The sequence below is a fragment of the Microcebus murinus genome, chromosome 6 (genome assembly GCF_040939455.1).
Source record: "Microcebus murinus isolate Inina chromosome 6, M.murinus_Inina_mat1.0, whole genome shotgun sequence".
NCBI lineage: Eukaryota > Metazoa > Chordata > Mammalia > Primates > Cheirogaleidae > Microcebus > Microcebus murinus.
Window position 1 is genome coordinate 45,513,296 of NC_134109.1, and position 21,356 is coordinate 45,534,651.

Below are 21,356 nucleotides of genomic sequence, written 5' to 3' on the forward strand. Positions count from 1 at the left end.
TATGTATTTTTAGTTTGCCAATTAATTTCTTTCTATTTTTAGTATAGACGGGGTCTCGCTCAGGCTGGTTTCGAACTCCTGACCTCGAGCAATCCACCCGCCTCAGCCTCCCAGAGTGCTAGGATTACAGGCGTGAGCCCCCACGCCCGGCCTATTTTTAGTTTTTTTAGGAACTTCAATACTATTTTTCAAAATGGTTGTACTAAAGTACATTTCCACCAACAATGTACAAGGGTCCCCATTTCTCTGCATCCTTTCCAGCATTTGTTATAATTCATAACAACAACATTGCTTTTTTATAATAGCAATTCTAACAGATGCGAGGTGATATCTCATTGTGGTTTTAATTTGCATTTCCTTGATGATTAGAGATGTTGAACATTTTTTCATATATCTGGTGGCCATTCATATGTCTTCTATTCAGAAATGTCTGTTCATACCCTTTGCCCATTTTTATTTTATTTATTTATTTATTTATTTATTTTTTGAGACAGAGTCTCACTTTGTTGCCCAGGCTAGAGTGAGTGCCATGGCGTCAGCCTAGCTCACAGCAACCTCAAACTCCTGGGCTCAAGTGATCCTTCTGCCTCAGCCTCCCGAGTAGCTGGGACTACAGGCATGTGCCACCATGCCCGGCTAATTTTTTCTATATATATTAGTTGGCCAATTAATTTCTTTCTATTTATAGTAGAGACGGGGTCTTGCTCTTGCTCAGGCTGGTTTTGAACTCCTGACCTCAAGCAATCTGCCCACCTCGGCCTCCCAGAGTGCTAGGATTACAGGCGTGAGCCACCGTGCCCGGCTCGTTTGCCCATTTTTAAATCAGGTTATTTGTTTTCATGCTATTGATTTGAGTTCCTTTACTTCCATGTTCATTTCAGCATATTCACAATAGCCAAGATATGGAAGCAACCTAAATGTCCATCAATGGATGAATGGGTAAAGATAATGTGGTATATACACACAATACTATAAAGTCTTTAAAAATAAGGAAATTCTGTAATTCGCAACAACCTGGATGGAACTAGAGGATGTTGTGCTATGTGAAGCCAAGCACAGAGAGACAAATACTGTGTGATCTTATTTATATGCAGAATCTAAAAGAGTTGATTTCATATAAACAGAGTAGAAAGATGGTCACCAGAGGCTGGGGAAGGGGGTGAAGGATGAGGAAAGGGAAGATATTGGTCAAAGGGTATAAAGTTTCAGTTAAACTGAAGGCATAAATACAGTTAATAACAACATACTGTTAATTGTAAAACTGCTGAAAGAATAGATTTTTAATATTCTCACCATAAAAATAAGTTGGTCAGGTGATGGGTTTATTAATAGCTTGATTTACTCTTTCTACAATGTATACATAGATCAAAAACATCACATTGTACCCTACAAATGCACACAATTATTATTTGCTAATTAAACATTTTTTTAAAAAAGTACTAAGCTCCACGGGTGTCCCTCCATGTGCAGGGACTGGACTTTATGTATCTTTACATCTCCAATGTCAAGCTCAGTCTGGCACAGAGAAGTTTATTGAATTGAAATTCATTTTGAGACTGGAACTGGGTGAAGAGGAAAACAGGAAGACCACTTAGAAGAGGGAGCATGTGAGCTAGGTCTTGGCCCGAGAAAGGATAAGTATGAAAAAGACTTTTCAAGGTAAGGAGGGATATTGTATTAATATGTATATGTGGCATGTTGTAGATTAGAATCAGAGCTTCTCAGTCCCATGAGGATCTCAGATGGAGTGTTGAGTTTTTACTACATGTCAGTCCACTTGGCAGTGATGGACAGAACTATAGGCTTTGCAGTAAGATATACCTGAGTTTAACTCTTATCTCTACTGTGTTTTTTTGAATAATGTATACAAACTTTCTATGCCTATTTTCTCTGCTAGGAGACTTAGTTTGCGCCTAGCATATCCTAAGCTACTTCATTAAATGGTGGCCTTAAAAAAACTATTTACCAAAGGAGATAATTTGAAATATTTTAACTTGCAATGTGCGAGATGTTGGAAAGCTTCCAGTTTCACCTGAAATTTTCTTCTTAAAAAACAAAAACAGGCTGGGTGCTGTGGCTCACGCCTGTAATCCTAGCTCTTGGGAGGCCGAGGCGGGCGGATTGCTCAAGGTCAGGAGTTCAAAACCAGCCTGAGCAAGAGCGAGACCCCGTCTCTACTATAAATAGAAAGAAATTAATTGGCCAACTGATATATATATATAAAATTAGCCGGGCATGGTGGCGCATGCCTGTAGTCCCAGCTACTCGGGAGGCTGAGGCAGAAGGATCACTCGAGCCCAGGAGTTTGAGGTTGCTGTGAGCTAGGCTGACGCCATGACACTCACTCTAGCCTAGGCAAGAAAGCGAGACTCTGTCTCAAAAAAAAAAAAAAAACAAACAAACAAACAAAAAAACAAAAACAAAAGCAAAGCTGATAGACTCGTCCCATGGCTGAAAGTTAAAAGACCAGGACTGGGACTAAGAGGACCTGGCTCTATCACTAGCTTCCAATCCTTGCCATCCCAATCCATCATCTCACCTCTCTGGTCCTGTTTACTTCTATGCAAAGAGAGGGTGGTCTCTACTGTCGCTGTTTAATATAGTGGGCACTTGCTAGCCACATTTGACTATGAAATGTGCCTAGTTCGTATAAAATACACACTGGATTTCCAAGACTAAAAAAAAATTAAAAAGAGAGAGTAAAATGTCTTATGGATACATTTAAGATTGATTACATTTTGAAATTATATTTTGCACAGATTGGGTTAAATAAAATATATTTTTAAAATAAATTTCACCTGTTTCTTTTTGCTCTTCTGATGTGGCTACTAGAAAAATCTAAATTATATATGCAGCCCTGGTCTAGATGATGTCCAATATCCCTTTCAGCTTTAAGACTGCCGGGAACACTGCGGACACGTAATTCTTACGGTTTGATTTCCTCGCATATGAGACACGGAAGGATTGGCCGGGAGTGAGCCGGTTGGGGCGGGGCCCCGCAGGAAAACACAGGCCCCTCCAGCTTTCGCTGTCGCACCGCAGCGGAAGGACCCCAACCCCCGCGCGGCGTCTGGGGGCTCGCGCGCCGGGTCGAGTCTCCAGGCTGGAGGTGCAAGGGGGCCGAGCGCGGGCGCGGCGGGCCAGGCGGGGCCGAGCCGGGAAGCGGGTTCGTGCGTCAGCCTCACGCGCCGAGGAGGAAGCCGGCCTGAGGCCGCGAGCTGCCGGCGCGGGCGCTGTGGCACGTCCGCAGGCTCCACCGGGAGGTGGCGACCGCTGAGAGGCAGAGGAGCCGAGGGCGGGCCAGGGAGGCGGCCCGGGGGTGGGGCGCCGCTGGGGAGCGGCCCGCGCGGGCTTCATCCGAGGGCGCACGGCAGCGCCCGAGTGCTGGGGAACTCCAAGGCGCCGGGCGACGAGCGGCTATGGGCCGCGGCTGGGGCTTCCTGATCGGCCTCCTGGGCGCCGTGTGGCTGCTCAGTTCGGGACGCGGCGGACAACAGTCCTCAGAGACTGCGGCGCAGAGGTGCTTCTGCCAGGTGAGGGATGTGCGTTTCCGCGCTGCGGGTCCCGGCGCGCCCAGGCAGGTGAGGGGCTGGGGGTGCGTCTTTGCATCCCTTCCTGCCCGGAATGAGACCGCTGCGCTTCTGTTCCGCGGCCGGGGCTGAGTCCTGTGCAGCTCGCCAGGGGTGGCGTGGAGCGGGCTCCCACCGCAGCCTGGACGGCGGCGCGCGCTCCGGTGCCTCGGACCAGGAGAGGAGTGTGGGTTTTGAACGAGTTGGTTTATGCATCTTTGTTGGTCTTTCCTGCCCGAGGAGGGTGTGCACAGTGTACAGCGCACACCCTCTTTGCTATTTTCCCAGAACGTGGATCTTTCTAACTTCTAACGACCAGGAACTTTTGTACCAGTGCCTGGGCTGGCTGCGTTCGCCAGCCTTTCTGGCTAAGACAGGCTTTTGTAGGAGGGTTACTACTCAGATTTCCTTGTCAGTTGGAAGAATGGCTACACGGGGCTTTTCTGTGTCAAAGCTCAACTGCCAAATGCCTTTAGGACTGCCGTCGCCCTATGACTCCTCGTTCTGTGTGTTTCTTTTTCCTGAATGTAATGAGATTCTCTTATCATGACGCCCATTCAGCTGATCTGAATTGGGAGGATGATCCTTACTCTTCAGTGCACAGGTTTGATTACAAGCTTATTATGATCATTTTCTTCTGTAAGAGATGTGGGTTCCTTAAGCAAAAAATTCAAAGAAACTTAGAGGTTTCCAGTTTCCTCAATATATGATGTTTGGATGTTATTACTCATGTTTAAACCAAATTTTGGTTGACTTCTGTTGATAAAAATTATATTTTATACAAAATTAAGGGGTGGGCATCCAAATTATTCCTTTTAAGTGGATTTTGCTATTTATGATCAGAAATGACATGTAGGGGCATGATACTGTCTCATAGAGGAAAGAAGCACTTTAAATATTATGAAAGGAAGAAATATCATCTCTTTTACTGCTTTAAATTCTTGGATTTTGATGCTTTGTTGAGTGATTTGGGAGTTGAGGTGAGTGTTACCTAGAAACCTGTAAGGGGGGTTTAAAGAATGTTGCTACTGGCTGGGTGGCTCACGCCTGTAATCCTAGCACTCTGGGAGGCCCAGGTGGGAGAATTGCTTGAGCTCAACAGTTTGAGACCAGCCTGAGCAAGAGCGATACCCAGTCTCTACCAAAAATAGAAAAAATTAGCCGTGCATGGTAACACATGCCTGTAGTCCCAGCTACTCGGGAGGCTGAGGCAGAAGGATTGCTTGAGCCCAGGAGTTTGAGGTTGTGTGAGCTAGGCTGACTGCCTCAGCACTGGAGCCCAGGCAACAGAGGAGACTCTATCTAAAAAAATATTGCTACTTTACAACTAAGAGATTGAAAACTTCTTTACCTTCATTGCTTGCAAACGACACACAAGCAAGTACTTAAAAGGAATAAGGGTCATTTTCCTTGTGGGTACAAATATAACACAAAATTTAAACATTTAAAAATAAGTAAGGTAGAAATAAGTTACTTTATCATAAGGTCTTCAGTACTGAAAGAAGATATCCAACGTAACATTTTCAATTACATTCTAGAGATTTGGATAATGGAATAAAAGTACATGTTGAGCTCTTCAAATTTCACATTTTTCCTTTAATAACCTTATTAGAGATCTGCTTAAAATTGGGGAACTTTTAGCTTTTTATATTTATTTTCTGTTTTTTCTGATTAGTCGTTAAGCTTTTTTCCTCTTTCACAATATCCTCAAATTTAAATACTTCTCCAACACAAAAATCTATTAGGCCACTTTCTTTTCTTTTTAGATTGAATGACAGTTTTTCTTTTCAAAGTCATCTTTAAAAAATAGTAAATTGAGGGTCACATAGTTAAAAAAAAAACTTTAAGAGAAATTTAAAATGGTCTACTTAAATACATTTAAGTAGATCATCAATTCCAGTTCAAATAATGAAAGAAAAGTGTATGTTCTATTGTGGCAATAATGGAAGGGATGATGTTGAGGGGAGGAGAGAGGAGACGGGACAGTGATGAATAGATATACAGATAAGAATAGACACAAGCATACAGAAACAGAAACAGAATGAGAGAGAGAAGAATAAAATGGAGAAGGAAAAGATAAGGGGAGATGAATAGTGCAAATTATTCATTCAACAAACATTTATATCCACTGTGTACATTGATCTGAGTGTTTGGGATACAGAAATAACTATGGCATGATCCCTGCCCTGAAGAGCTTACAGTTGAGTGAATAATGTTCATTGGGGATTGGTGGAAGGCATGGATCCTAAGCACTTAAAAAAATAAGTTAATAAATATTGTTAGAAACTAGATTTTCACCTAATGCTTGGAGATACAAGTTAAAATCTTCTCTATTTACAATATCCAGTGAGCTGCAAAGTCCTACAGACTCTGTTTTATTAATAGCTTTATCTTTTCTTCCTTCCTGTTGCTTGTCCCTCTTACCACTTCTGCCTTGGGTTACCACATCACCACCCCTGTTCACACTATGGCATGGGTGCCTGGCAGTAGGGGTTCACTGCACAGAGTATCAGCTCTGATTTGAGCCAGAGCAAGGATGTAGTTAGTTATTCAACCTTAGAAAGTTAGTGAAGTAAAATGTATAGAGCTCTACAAGTAAGTCAGATTAAATTCAACATGCATTTGTTGAGGCCTACTCTGAACAAGTTTTGAGAGATCAAAAAAATGACTTAAAAATCATCTGACACTACTGAGTGATTGAGCCTGGTACATAATTGGTGCTCAGTAAATGTTAGGGAAATTACAGTACAAGATGTGGGCACTATGCCAGCAGGGATATAATTTTACAATTATTCTGCTTAGCAAGCCATTTGCATGTGTTCTGGAATTGATCTTTCAGATGGGTTGACAGCTCCAAATGAATCTTTGAATCTGGTCAGTTGCGACATATGCTTGTTAGTTAACATTAGATTTTCAAAACTATTTTTATTGTATATTGTAAGTTCCTTTGATCATAGTGCTTCAGTGTAAATTGTTCAAAGTAGTGATTAATTGCCTGGGGCTTGTAAATCCTTGTATGTAACCTTCTGTAATGTTATATATATATAGTCCTTGTATACAACCTCATATATAACCCCGGCTTTTTAGAAAATGACTCTATTTAAAATTTTTTAATTTTTAAAATTTTCCCAGAAAAGTCTATGAAGTTTAACACATATCATTTGTGTAAACAACTCTATAATTGGGACCTGCCCTTTCTTTAAACCAAAATAGTTTTTGTAGTGTTGGTTGTAATAGGTATGGGCTTGCAGTACGTGAAGACCTTTCAGTTTCTTATTTCTTGTTGACAATTACTGCCCTATTATGTACCATTAGAGAGAATGAAACAGAACTTCAGTCCCCAATTCATGAAATCCCAGGATGTATTTTAGAGAAATAACCTAAGAAGAACTATTGAAGTCCAAATATGGGGGCAGTATGGACATCTTTTTCATTTAAGTTACTTAAAAACAAGTTTGTAAACTCTTATGTACTCAAAATGTTTTATCAATCTTAATATAGCTAGTGCTGGTAATACAGAGATCCACTTATTTGAGTGCAGTAAGTCTCTGTTGGGCTAATGAAAGGGGAATAGCTCAGATAATCCAAAATGATGGCAACTCTAAAAGAGGATTTTTTTTTTATTTTGGAGTGCATTGTAAATATTCTGCCAACATGTATTTTAGAAGATTTAACTTGTCAAGTGTTTTGTTAGATCAATTTAGAAAATGATTTTAATTGTTAGCTCTAGTGGCTGGGCCTTGGGAGAGACACCTGAAAATATGTTGGGTGGTGGGTGGAAATAAGCCTGGGATTAAAACCTAGTCAGGAGGATCTTTGAAACAGGTTATGCTGAAGAGGTGTCCACTGACTCTGCTTACTGCATGCTAGGCTTTTCTGAATAAAGTGTGTGGAATATTTTTGTGATGGTGGTGGTTCTTTCAGTCATTTGACAACAGTTTAAAGTTTTAGCAAAACTAAGACTTTAGAGTAGAAGTAGCTCTTAGCATTCCATGTCCTTAGAATGGTGCCTGGTGTCTGGTGTAGAATCTTTGGCATTTCCCTGCTTTCATTGACAGAGTTTCCCAGTGTACTTCTGTCAACGACTGAATAATTTTCATGTTCTTTTTTTATGGTCACAAAACACAATAAAGTACCTAAAGTTCTTCGCCAAATAAATCACACTTTGAGCACATCTATGTATTTTATTTATCTCTTATGTATTTATTTATACGGCAATACAGCTTTATTGCTGTATAATTGACAAAAATTTTTAAGGTATACAGTGTGGTGTTTTGATCTACATCCGGAAACGAATACCACAATCAAGCTAATTAACATAGCCATCGCCTTACATAGGTACTTTTTTTGTGTATATGTGTGATGAGAATATTTAAGATCTACTCTCTTAGCAAATTTCAAGTATACAATGTTATTTACTGTAATCACCATGCTGTACATTAAGTTTCCAGAACTTATTCATCTTATAGCTGAAAGTTTGTAGCAACATTTCCCCATTTTCCCCACCCCCGACTCTTAGTCTGTTCTCTGCTTCTATGAGTTTGACTTTTTAAAATTCCACATAAAAGTGTGATCAGAGATCGTACAGTATTTGTCTTTCTGCATCTGGCTTATTTCACTTAGCATAATGTCCTCCAGCTTCATCCACATTGTCACAGATTGTAGGATTTCTTTCTTTTTAAAGGCTGAATAATATTCAAGTGTGTGTGTGTGTCTATCACCTTTTCTTTATCCATATATCCTTCAAGGGACACTTAGATTGCTTCCATATCTTAGGTATTATGAATGATGATGCAATGAGCATGGGAGTACATATATATTTTTTGAGATATTGATTTTATTTCCTTTGGATGTATACCCAGAAGTGTGATTGCTGCACCATGTGATAGTTTTTTTTTTTTCTTTTTAAGCACCTTTATACTGTTTTCTGTAATGGCTGTACCAATTTACATTCCTGTCAACAATATGTAAAGGTTCCTTTTTCTCTACAAGATTTTTAACACTTGTTATCTTTTGACTTTTTGATAATAGCCATTTTAAGTGTGAGGTTTTAATTTGCAAACTAGTAAGTAGATGGGATTCAGACCTAAGAAGGTCTGACCCAGAGGCTGCATGCTAACCATTGCTAGACAGTGCCTCCTCCTTGAGGGGTCTATATGGAGGGAGTTGCTGTTTTGTTTGGGAGGTGGCAATAGAAGGCCTTCAAAGGCTTTCCAACTTTTAAGAGACTGGGACTTTAAGCTGAGTGATATGTCAGGGTGTCAGGCCTACCTTGGTCCTCATATCTACCATCCTCCAACCAGGGCCTTTTTATCTCCACCTATTAGACAGGCTCCCTCTCCAAGACTGGTTATTACTTGAAGCCTACAGCAGCGAGCTTCAAATTTTAGCATATATCCATCACTTTGGAAGGTGAGTAGGGTGCATTTTTTAAAAAAATCAGATTCCTGTGGTAGAGCCAGAGCTCTGTTTCACTTTGGGGGATAGTGTAGTAGTTATTTAAGAGGCTTTAGCACATCCCGAAGCATAGCATCACATCATCCTTGTTACTTGTTGGCACCTGTCTTCTGGTCTTAGTTTAGGTAATAGGATTCTGCTTTATTCAAGATCCTGTCCTGGGTCTATTAACTGTATTTCTACCTTAACCCTTTCCTGAGACTGTATTCCAATAACATGTCTTATTCTCTAGTTTCTAGAACGGGGCCTGGCATCATACCTGCCAGCCTTCCTTCCAGGGATCAGGTTCTGCTGCCTGTTGGAGGGCTTATCCGACCTGTCAGATAACTTCGCTTTCCAAGTACTTTCCTGTTTTCCTTTGCTGGGCTTTCTCCAGCTATTGAAACTCCTGCCACCTTTACTGTACTTCCTTAGTGGCCTTGCCACCTGAGGTTGTAGTTGAGGCCACCTTTTAATCCATGTCTAAGGTAAGGGGCAGAAGATTTTTAATTCTACCATTTGTCTGGCCTTCTCTCCTTTTTTTTTTTTTTAATTTCAGGGTATTATGAGGGTACACACATTTGGGTTACATTTTATATCATTGCCTCTCCCTAGCAGGGAATCAGCCTTCTCTCCCTTTGAGGTCTTTTGGCTATATGCTACCTCTGCTCTGGAGGATTTTGCATTTATTTCATCCTGGTTTGGGGCTTCTTAGAGTTTCCTTTGTAACATGATAGAGCTAGGTAGACAGTTGGATGCAAAGGGTTATTCACCCCTGCCGCTCGCTTTACTTGCTGTTGTGGGTGTGTTCCTGCTCCGTGTGCTGTGTCCTCTGGGGCACTGAGCACACCGTAGGTGACATGGTAGCACAAAGGTATAATGAGACAGTGTGTGCTGGTCTCCAATGAAGAGTGACCGTGGACAGCATCCATTCATTCATTCACCCACCCATAATACAAATAATTATTGAGCATCTACTATGTGCTTTCTGGAAGTACAGTGCCAAGTACTAGGAATACAAAGATGAACAAACATGGTTTTGCTCTCAAGGATTTTACACTTTAGTGGGCAGGAGTGAAATAGATACATTCAATATTGTGAGGTACTGTAAATCTTACCTAGTTGTGTGGATAGTGTCCTGGGAACACATAGGAGGGGTACTTAACCTGGCAGGTGGTGAGGAGTACCTGGGAGACAGCTTCCCAAAAGAGCGGATGCTGAGCAGAGTCTTAAAGATATATTTTTACCTTAAAAATGAATTCCTCAGGGGGAAAAATGGATTGCTTTGAACTCTTCCTGTTCAATGTGTTTGCTTTCTTTCGTAACTTATGTCCCTAATTTGCTTGTGTCCCTTTGGCCTTTGCAGTCTCTGTGTCTGTTATTCTTTATATGATTGTTTCAAAGGGAAGAAACAGTAGCTATTTTTTGTCCATGGAAATTCTGCTTTTAAGGTTCAAAAGAAGGTGTGAAAACTCAAACCATCTAGGTCAGAAACGCTTTTGTGTTGTTGGTACCCAAAATTAGGACTCTAAGATTATTGTGTGTTCAGAGAGTTTTTAGTAGGAAATAAGGACAAATTTGCATATGAAATGAATATAGTTATTACATGACAAAATATGTAGATCAGAAACTGAATTAGTTAGTCCAAAACAAATAAGACTAGAAAAATCAGTAAAAAGTCCCTCTTGAATATTTCTGTTATCATTCAAAGTATCCTTATCTAGGTGAACAATTTTTATTACTGTTTTATGATCTCAAATTAAAAGGTAGTATAGAATTTTATATATTACAAAGGGAAAACATCTTAATTCAGTATTTCAATTAAGTATTATTTATTTGCTTCCTTACCAATAGATTTTTAAATTATTTTTTGTAGGCAATAGGTCTCCCTAAAATATAATCCAAAGTAGTTTATAATGCAACTATTCAGACCAGAGTATGATAAAGATCTCTTTTCTGTAGCATGCTGTGCTGTATTTTGTTAACATCTCTAAGTGTTTTTTTTCAATCATGATGTATTAATATTGGCTACTTAAAACAATGTTTAATTCTATTAGGTGTTTGTCTAACCCAAATAAACATTTAAGAATTTTAGTTTCGGCCAGTTGCAGTGACTCAGGTGTATAATCCTAGGACTTTGTGAGACTGAGGTGGGAGGATTGCTTGAGGTCAGGAGTTCAAGACCAGCTTGAGCAACATATTGAGACTTCATCTCTACAAAAAATAGAAAAATTAGCCTGGTGTGGTGGCATGTGCCTGTAGTCCCAGCTACTCGGGAGGTTGAGGCAAGAGGATCACTTGAGCTCAGGAGTTTGAAGTTGTTGTGAGCTATAATCATGACACCACCCTGTGCCTGGGCAACAAAGTGAGATCCTATCTCAAAAAAATATTCTTTTTAGTTTCATAACTGATACCATTGATTATGACCTCCCAATGTATCCTCGTATAGGTGCATTTAATAGTTTGATTTAGTAACTATAGTTAAGGTATCATTTTTAAGCATTTGAAAATCAGAATTGGCTTTGAGGTCAGTCCACTATTAAGTGTTGCTAATGATAAGTAATTCTGAGCACCATTCTAAACCTGTAAGAAATTATTATAGCCCAATAATTGAGAATTGTTAGATCCTTATGAATTATTATTTCTTTTCTAAATTCAGTATCACTTCTTTTTATAATTCACCAAGCTTGTCTCTGATCTGCACATCCTATGGGAAATTAAAATAAATGAAAGAGAGACAACTGAATTAAAAGATTATAGAGTCTCAGCAAAGCTAAGGATGGGAGTGGAACTGGGCTTTAGGAAAGACAGGGGGAAGCAGGAGCTAGAACCTCCTAAGGTATCCAAGTAGCATATCCTCTCTTGCTCTCTCTCCCCTATCTCTGCTTCTTTGTGTAGTTTTAAAAATCTTTCTTCCCTTTGCCAACTGGCTAATGTGCAGTTCACATGCTAGCATATGGTCTGAGTTTACCTGTTTACTTACTTTTCTAGCGGTAAGGAGACACATCTCTCCAAGTTTCATTTTCAGATTTCTGAAGAGGACACCATGACCTGGTTTGGGTCAGATGCCCACCATTGGTTGCATCAGTTTGGCCTAGAGGGCAGGGTTACAAAATATTAACAAATGGCTGCTGGGTAAACAACTCTGTGTGTGTGTGTGTGTGTGTGTGTGTGTGTGTGTGTGTGTGTGTGTAATTATGAGCTCAGCATACCCTACAAAAGTTTCTGCCACATCATTTAGGTAATGCAGTGGTAATGCAGGTAATTCCTACACATAAGAGTCACAGTATTATTAAATTATTGTCATACTTCATCTCAGGAAATTGTAGGGGAGAGGGAAGATAAGAGTTGGTTGAATAGGGGGCTATTTCATAAAAACCACGAGAGGGAAAATAACCCTGTTGCATCTAGGACATTTAAACTTAATATTTCTTTCTTTCTTTCTTTTTTTTTTTGTAACAGGTTAGCGGTTACTTGGATGATTGTACCTGTGATGTTGAAACCATTGATAGATTTAATAACTACAGGCTTTTCCCAAGACTACAAAAACTTCTTGAAAGTGACTACTTTAGATATTATAAGGTATTTTTAATTTTAACTTTTTGTATAGGTATACTTAATGTTTAAATGGATAACATTTTCTTAAGAATTTCCAAACTTCAAAATTGTGGTTCTTATTTAAAATCAATATAGGCTTTATTAAGAAAATTCAGCTCATAAGAGTGAACCATATGTGGTTCTAAAACCACAATATGTGGTTCTAAAACCACATATTAGATACTCTTAATTTTTTTTTTAATTTTGGCATATTATGGGGGATACTCTTAATTTTAATAACTGAGTTTTGTACTCTAGAGTTAGAAACTAGTTGGTTAAATTGAAGTTAGAAAACAAACCGTTATAATGTTATCAAAATGGTGAGATTGCAATTTTCTAAAACATCAGATTGAGTTCAGTTAATTGAAGTAAAGTAAATATTTCTGAGAAGAAGCATGACTTTATTCTGACATGTATTATTTTAACAAGTCAGTTATGGTATTTTATCTTGAAATGTCTACTGGAAAAGTTTAGAAAACCTAATCATTGGAGTATCTAGTTGTAGTCTTCGTTCGTAATTGTCTAACTGTTCTCTGTCCATTAACTTGTTCTTGCTTAAAAAGAATATGAGTTGAGCAGTGATGATCTGAGCTACTTTGGCTCCTAATTACTGTCTGTTCAGGTTCTGTTTAGCAGCAATCACTGCCTTTCTAACCAAGTCTACTAATTTATTTGCACTAGCTACACATTTATATAATCACTGGAATTTGACAATAGGTAAGTGGACAAAATAGAATAATTGCAGCTGATAACATGACTAGGTTATAGCATCATAATTCATATTTGTCAATTATAATTTCAAGATTCTTATTTTTATAACTTTTTTCTATTATTATTTTACAGGTAAACCTGAAGAGGCCATGTCCTTTCTGGAATGATATCAGCCAGTGTGGAAGAAGAGATTGTGCTGTCAAACCTTGTCAATCTGTAAGAACCATGTATACATTTAAAAACGGTTACATTTTTTCATCTTTTATAACTTTTAAAAGAAGGCCAATATAACTAAAGTAATATTGCAATCCTTAGTTTAAATATAACATTCTTTACATATTAAAAACCCAAACTTACAAATATAATACCTATTGTGAATTATACTGCTTTCATAATAATAGAATTACAATTTTGTGATTCATATAATCCATTGGCTTATTAGGCAGATTAATAGTAGTTCTTTTGGCTTGATTTTTTTTCTTTTTACGTCTTACCTGAACAAAGTTATGTATATAGCATAATAAAATGAAATTAATGGAGATATAAACAAAATCCCCTCCCCCCCTTTTTTTTTTTTATTTCGGCATATTATGGGGGTACAGATTTTAAGGTTTCAATAAATGCCCATTTCCCCCCCTCCCCCCAAAAGTCTGAGTCTCCATCATGACCATCCCCCAGATGGTGCACATCTCACTCATTATGTATGTATATACCCGCCCCCCTCCCCCCTCCCACCTGCCCAATACCCTATTACTGTAGTACCTATGTGTCCACTTAGGTGCTGCTCAGTTAATACCAGTTTGCTGGAGAATATATCTGGTGCTTGTTTTTCCATTCTTGGGATACTTCACTTAGTAGTATGGGTTCCAGCTCTAACCAGGAAAATATAAGATGTGCTATATCACCATTGCCTTCCCCTTTTTTAGGTGCATTTTTTCTTTGGATTTCTTGGGGTAGGAAGGAGATGCAACACCTGGTGTTGCTTAGGAATTCTCAGAGCATTAAAATTTGAAGTCTTCTAAAAGGTTTTTTTCAAATGAATCCATTTTTTTCCTTTAAAAGTATATATTTTTATTTTACTTTATTATGGTAAAATATATATAACATAAAATTTACCATTTTAACTATTTTTAAGTATACAGTTTAGTGGCATTAAGTACATTCACATTGTACAACCAGTGTAACCATCACCACCATCCATCTCCAGAACCTTTCATCATCCCAAACTGAAAGTGTGCCTGTTAAACAATGACTCTTCATTTCCCCATCCTTCTTGTTCCTGGCAACCACCATTCTACTCTCTTTCTCTGAATTTCACTATTTTAGGTAGCTCATATAAGAGGAATTATATAATATTTGTCCTTCTCAAATAATAGCTGTGGATGATGAAAATTTGTCCTTTTGTGTCTGATTTATCTCATTTAGCATAATGTTTCCAAGCTGATACATGTTATAGCATGTATCAGAATTCTATTCTTTTTTTGTTGTTGTTTTTTGGTTTTTTTTGAGACAGAGTCTCTTTCTGTTGTTCGGACTAGAGTGCCGTGGTGTCAGCCTAGCTCACAGCAGCCTCAAACTCCTGGGCTCAAGCGATCCTACTGCCTCAGCCTCTGGAGTAGCTGGGACTACAGGCATGCGCCACCATGCCCGGCTAATTTTTTCGATAGATTTTTAGTTGTCCAGCTAATTTCTTTCTATTTTTAGTAGAGATGGGGTCTTGCTCTAGCTCAGGCTGGTCTCGAACTCCTGAGCTCAAATGATCCTCCCGCCTTGGCCTCCCAGAGTGCTAGGATTACAAGCGTGAGCCACCACACCCAGCCTATTCCTTTTTAAGGCTGAATAATAATAATTCACTCTATGCCTGTACTCTGTTTTGTTTAACCATTCATCTGCTGATGGACTTTTGAGTTGTTTCTACCTTTTGGCTATTGTGAATAATCCTGCTATGAATGTGGGTGTACACATATCTGTTTGAGTCCTTTTATTTCTTTTGAGTATATATTTAGAAGTTGAAATGCTGGATCATAAGGTAATTCTGTGTTTAATTTTTTTGAGGATCTGCCATATTGTCTTCCACGGTGGCTGTGCCAGTTTACATTCCTAGCAGGAGTGTACAAGAGTTCCAATTTCTCTATTCTTTTTTTTTTTTTTTTGAGACAGAGTCTCGCTTTGTTGCCCAGGCTAGAGTGAGTGCCGTGGCATCAGCCTAGCTCACAGCAACCTCAAACTCCTGGGCTCAAGCGATTCTGCTGCCTCAGCCTCTCGAGTAGCTGGGACTACAGGCATGTGCCACCATGCCCGGCTAATTTTTTCTAGGTATATTAGCTGGCCAATTAATTTCTTTCTATTTATAGTAGAGATGGGGTCTCGCTCTTGCTCAGGCTGGTTTCTGTATTCTTGACAATACTGTTGTTTTCTGTTTTTTAGGCAGTATAATAGCCATCCTAATAGCTGTGAAGTAGTATTGTAGTTTTCAGCAGTTCATTTTTATACATATAAATATTGCTGCATAGATCTATCTAGCATGTGGAATTATGACAAATGTAAACTTTTTTCATGAATGTTTTATCATGAGAATGAGATGTTTTTAGTTATATTAATCTTCATAGACACAACTTTTAGAAAATTCAAGGATTAATTTATGAAATGCCTTGTTACTATTATAAAAGCATAATAAAAGTTAATATCATTAAAGTGATATTAACAATTTAAGCATTTTTATTTTATAAGTTTTTGCATTTATAATTTAGTAATAGGAAAATTTAGTTGGAAACATATAAAATTTACCAATATCTTATTTATATGACTTAGCAAAAATGCTAAAATATAGTAGATACTTAATAAAGGCATTTAATTGTATTGTGCATTAAATGGGCTTTTTATTAACCTTTGTCAGGAAAAATAGTTTCACAATTATTGGGAAGTTGAACCTTATCTTGAAATAGCAGTTATTTCTGATTATTATTAATGAAGTATAGAACTAGATGTTGCCACTTTGAAAAGAGGCACCATCTTTTCAAAGGGGAAAGAAAACCTGAAAGATATTTAACATAAAAGATAGCTTATTGATTCCCAGGTTGGCAGACGGATGGATGAAATGTATTTTATTGTAAATTCTGGAGAAAACAACCAATTTCAGCATTTAAAAAATGCTAAAAAATATATTTATTATTTCATTTGAATACATAGAAATACTAAAAATGAATTAATCAGGTGAAATTGACCTAGCAATTGGATTTGTCCTGAGAAATTGAGACAGGGACTAGTTATTTCAGCTTCTACAGTACTGGGTGCCTTTTGTGCCAATACTCTTTTTTCCCTGAACTGATGTTACCATGGAGAAGTGGCTTTTTCTTTAAAAGCTTATTGGAACATGTTTATCCATCTAAAAATATTCTTAGTTTATAAATATATATATATTAGCTCAGCAGAGAAGTGACAGGATTAGGCCAGTTTTGTGGGGAGTGGAAGATGAGGAGATGGAGAAGGGACTGGTAAAGTCAGATCAAGTAGCAATTGAATGTAATGTGGTTCAATAATGAATATTTTGTGACGTCCTGTTATGTACCAGGACCTGGGCATACGAGATAAGCTCCGCCCTTTAGGAGCTTGTGGTTTAGTAGTGGAGAGAAACACTAACTGAGCCTTTCAGTACATATGGAATAGCCCAACAACGGAGAAGTACTGGAGTTTACACACTGTGAGAGCCGGGGGCAGTCTGGGAGAGACTCCACTGCCTGTGACAATGAGGGGATGCCGTTTATATTCCTCTTAGGACAAGCCTGGGCTCAGTTCTCATAGCTCCTAATAGGGTGATGTGCCAGAATCAGAGTGATTGACACATTAACTGCCATGTCAGTTGTATTTAATTCACACTACACACGTCTCTTTACCTTGGGAGCCATGTGGTGCACAGACAACTCACGCTGCCATGCTATAGCATACATGTTACCTGATGGGTGGCCCCCTGGGCAAAACCTTGCAGTTGGTTTGTGAAAACCTTACTTGTTGATGTTCTTATTGTTGAAATTAATATTGACAATTTAATTGCATGTAACTCATGCACAGAAAACAATACAAAATAAATTTTTCATTAAATTAGGAAGGATCTTTTTGTTTTTGATGTTTGTATTCTATTTTTGTAATAAAACCCTGTGGCTGCCAAGGAAAAATTTTTTTTCTAGTGTGGCAGTCAATGGTAAAGATCATTTCAAGTACTTTAGAATACTTGCTTCAGCCTATATAATCAACTTTCATACCTAGCATTTATATTGTGCATTACCAATATCTTGACATCTCACTGTTATTAATATATATTAATACTTTTGTGTGCATCTGAAAGAAAGGACATTACTTTGTGACCACAGTGCCATTGTTACATCCAAAACACTGAACAGTTCTTTCTTAATCTAATCTATGTCCAAGGTTAGCACAGCTAACTCACTACTTCACCTGAGCTGATGGAAATAAGATTGAAGTTCTCCTTTTCTTGCTTGGCACTTTAAAAAAACCATATCCCTCAATTTGCACCCTGATTCCAGAGAAGATTTGAATGAGGCAGATGGTCTGCCTATAGAAGCTGGAATCTCTCTATAAACTGAAAGGCCAGGCATTTATTCCCTTTATAATTAATCAAAACAGAGTTCTTTCACCTCCATTATTAATTGGCCAATCTGAAAAAGACTAACAATACCCGTTATTAGTCTGGGAATAAGAAATGAGCACTCTGGTGGTTGTGTTTTTGGAGATCAATTTGGGAAATGTATCAAAAAATTTAAAAAGGTCCATATCCTTTGACCTAGCAGTTCTACTAGGGATTTCACTTAATAAAATAATTGGATAAATGTTCAAAGATGTCTGTAAAGTAGTACTGGATATTGTAAAGATGTCCACTCTGCTGATACAAATCTATATATTTGGCATTGTTTGTTATATGAAAAAATTAGAAACCATCTAAATGTCTAGTTACAGATAAAGAATATACATTGACCTAGTTCAAAGTCTAGAAGTATATACAATAAAGTGATGATCTGTGTGGGTCGTTCCCTTTGGCAGGTGTAATCTATTTCAGGAATATACCTGGCATTGGAATAGTGTCCTACAATTTACAGAGTTCCAGTGTGTCATTATCTACTCAGAGCATCACTTCAAGGACAGGCAAATAGTTCCTGTAGTTGAAGTGAGTGGCTGACACAACTGAAAACCAGTACCTGTAAACCAGTACCACTTTCCTCTGAAAAGAACTAGGGCTCCTTAAAACATGGTTGATTCTGAGAGTGGAGGAACAAATATACAGAATGAACCTGGAATATCTTGTCATCACAGGAAACAAAAAATGCTACTAAGGATCACTGGAGTAATATCAAAACGACACAGGTGTTAATATCAAGCCAGCACTTAATGGATAGTCAAGTGGCCAAATATGGGACAATTTGAACATCAAAAGGAATAATGGCTAAGTGACTATATTTCTATGCTATAATATATGTAATATGTGATCACCAATTCATAAGATAATTTGTTGAATTTTTATTTACTTTTAAGAAATAGTATGAAATACTACCTAGCCATTCTATTAAAAAACAATCCAGGCCGGGCGCTGTGGCTCACGCCTGTAATCCTAGCTCTTGGGAGGCCGAGGCGGGCGGATTGCTCAAGGTCAGGAGTTCAAAACCAGCCTGAGCAAGAGCGAGACCCCGTCTCTACTATAAATAGAAAGAAATTAATTGGCCAACTGATATATATATAAAAAAATTAGCCGGGCATGGTGGCGCATGCCTGTAGTCCCAGCTACCCGGGAGGCTGAGGCAGAAGGATCACTCGAGCCCAGGAGTTTGAGGTTGCTGTGAGCTAGGCTGACGCCACGGCACTCACTCTAGCCTGGGCAACAAAGTGAGACTCTGTCTCAAAAAAAAAAAAACAATCCAACTTCAATAATTTGTTTTTATGAATTTTTCACATAAATCATAACAATTTAAAATATTTTTTCAGAAGATACAATACATGTCATATGAAAACATTTTTTTTTTCTTTTTCAGGATGAAGTTCCTGATGGAATTAAATCTGCGAGCTACAAGGTATGTATGTGCACTTATTGATGTGTCTAGCGTCTTAGTGAAAAACTCAAAAAACCCATTTCTCCTGCCACCCACTACCCTGTTTCTTTGCTTTCCTTTACATTGAAACACCTCGAGAGGTATTTGTACTCAACGGCTCCAGTTTGTTTTATTTCTTTTTATATGTTTATTTCCTTTTATTGTGGAATGTGTCAAGAATAAAAGTAGGGAAAACCTACCCCCCACCCCCCAGAAAACCAAAACACATACCCATCAGACAGCTTCAGCAGTGATCAGTGTGGGGCCAGTCTTGCTTCATCAGTACCTCGCACCTCATTCTCCCACTTATTTTAAAGCCAATATCAGATAAATCATTTTGTTTATACATTATTCATATACATCTCTAAGACGAAAAGACACTCAAAACAAAACCCCACAGTCAGGGTTGATATTTTTCTGTTTCATAAAGACCTTAATAGTTACTTTGAAACAGGATTCAAATATGTTCCACACATTAAATTTGATTGATGTGTCTCTTATGTATCTCTTTCTTTTTCTAAATGAATTTTTAATTTCTTTTTTTTTTTTTTTTTCTTTTTTTTTTTTTTCTTTTTTCATATCTAACCACCACATGGAAGAATTTTTAATTTCATAAAAGTTTTATATTTGTAGAAAAATTGTGAAGATAGTGCAGAGTTCCCATATACCCCACACTCAGTTTCCTCTCTCATTAACATCTTACACGAGTACGGTACATTTGTTAAAATTTTTTTTTTTTTGAGACAGAGTCTCGCTTTGTTGCCCAGGCTAGAGTGAGTGCCATGGCGTCAGCCTAGCTCACAGCAACCTCAAACTCCTGGGCTCAAGCAATCCTGCTGCCTCAGCCTCCCGACTAGCTGGGACTACAGGCATGCACCACCATGCCCGGCTAATTTTTTCTCTATATATATGTTAGTTGGCCAATTAATTTCTTTCTATTTATGGTAGAGACGGGGTCTCGCTCTTGCTCAGGCTGGTTTCGAACTCCTAACCTCGAGCAATCCGCCCGCCTCGGCCTCCCAGAGTGCTAGGATTACAGGCGTGAGCCACCGCGCCCAGCCCATTTGTTAAAATTAATAAACCAATATTGATGCTCTATCACAACTAAAGCCCATACTTTATTCAGATTTAAAACATTTTTACCTAATATCCTTTTTCTGTTCCAGGGTCCTACCCAGGGAACCATGCTATATTTAGTAGTCAAGTCTCCTTAGGCTCCTCTGGGCTGGGACAGTTTCCCAGAACTTAAGAACTTACTTTGTTTTTTTTTGTTTGTTTGTTTGTTTTGAGACAAAGTCTCATTCTGTTGCCAGGGCTAGTGTGCTGTGGCATCAGCCTAGCTCACAGCAACCTCAAATTCCTAGGCTTAAGCCATCCTCCTGCCTCAGCATTCCTAGTAGCTGGGACTACAGGCATGTGCCACCATGCCCAACTAATTTTTTCTTTATATTTTTAGCTGTCCAATTAATTTCTATTTTTGGTAGCGACGGGGTCTTACTCTTGCTCAGGCTGGTTTTGAACTCCTGACATTGAGCAATCCCCCCTCCTCGGCCTCCCAGAGTGCTAGGATTACAAGCATAAGCCACCACGCCCGGCCTTACTTTGTTTTTGATAAGGCATTTTTGAGGAGTACTGGTCAGGTGTTTTGAAGAACGTTCCTCAATTGGGATTTGTCTGATGTTTTTTTCTCATGATTAGACTGGAATTATGTGTTTTGTGTCCTGCCTCAGCCTTCCGAGTAGCTGGGACTACAGATGCGCACCACCACACCTGGCTAATTTTTTTTTTTTTTAATTTGTTTTAGAGGGTTTTAACATGTTCCCAGGCTGGTCTCAAAAACTCTTGGCATCAACCAATCTTCCCATATAGTCTGTTCTTAAGACAGCAGCCAGAGTGATTTTTTTTAAATGAGATTATATTTCTCCTGTTTATCCTATGTGTTCCATTT

At 38.6% G+C, this 21,356-nt stretch overlaps 1 protein-coding gene across 2 annotated transcripts in view; it reads left to right on the forward strand.

Moving 5' to 3' along the window:
• The first annotated feature begins 2,994 nt into the window (after positions 1–2,994).
• Positions 2,995–21,356, forward strand: part of ERO1A (endoplasmic reticulum oxidoreductase 1 alpha) — a 48,839-nt gene continuing 30,477 nt past the window's right edge. For both annotated transcript variants that reach the window (XM_012757953.3, XM_076004023.1), the window contains exons 1-4: positions 2,995–3,533; positions 12,468–12,587; positions 13,446–13,529; positions 19,352–19,390. In XM_012757953.3, coding sequence (XP_012613407.1) covers positions 3,420–3,533; positions 12,468–12,587; positions 13,446–13,529; positions 19,352–19,390 — 357 coding nt within the window. In that variant the 5' untranslated portion in view covers positions 2,995–3,419. The remainder of the gene's footprint in view (positions 3,534–12,467; positions 12,588–13,445; positions 13,530–19,351; positions 19,391–21,356) is intronic.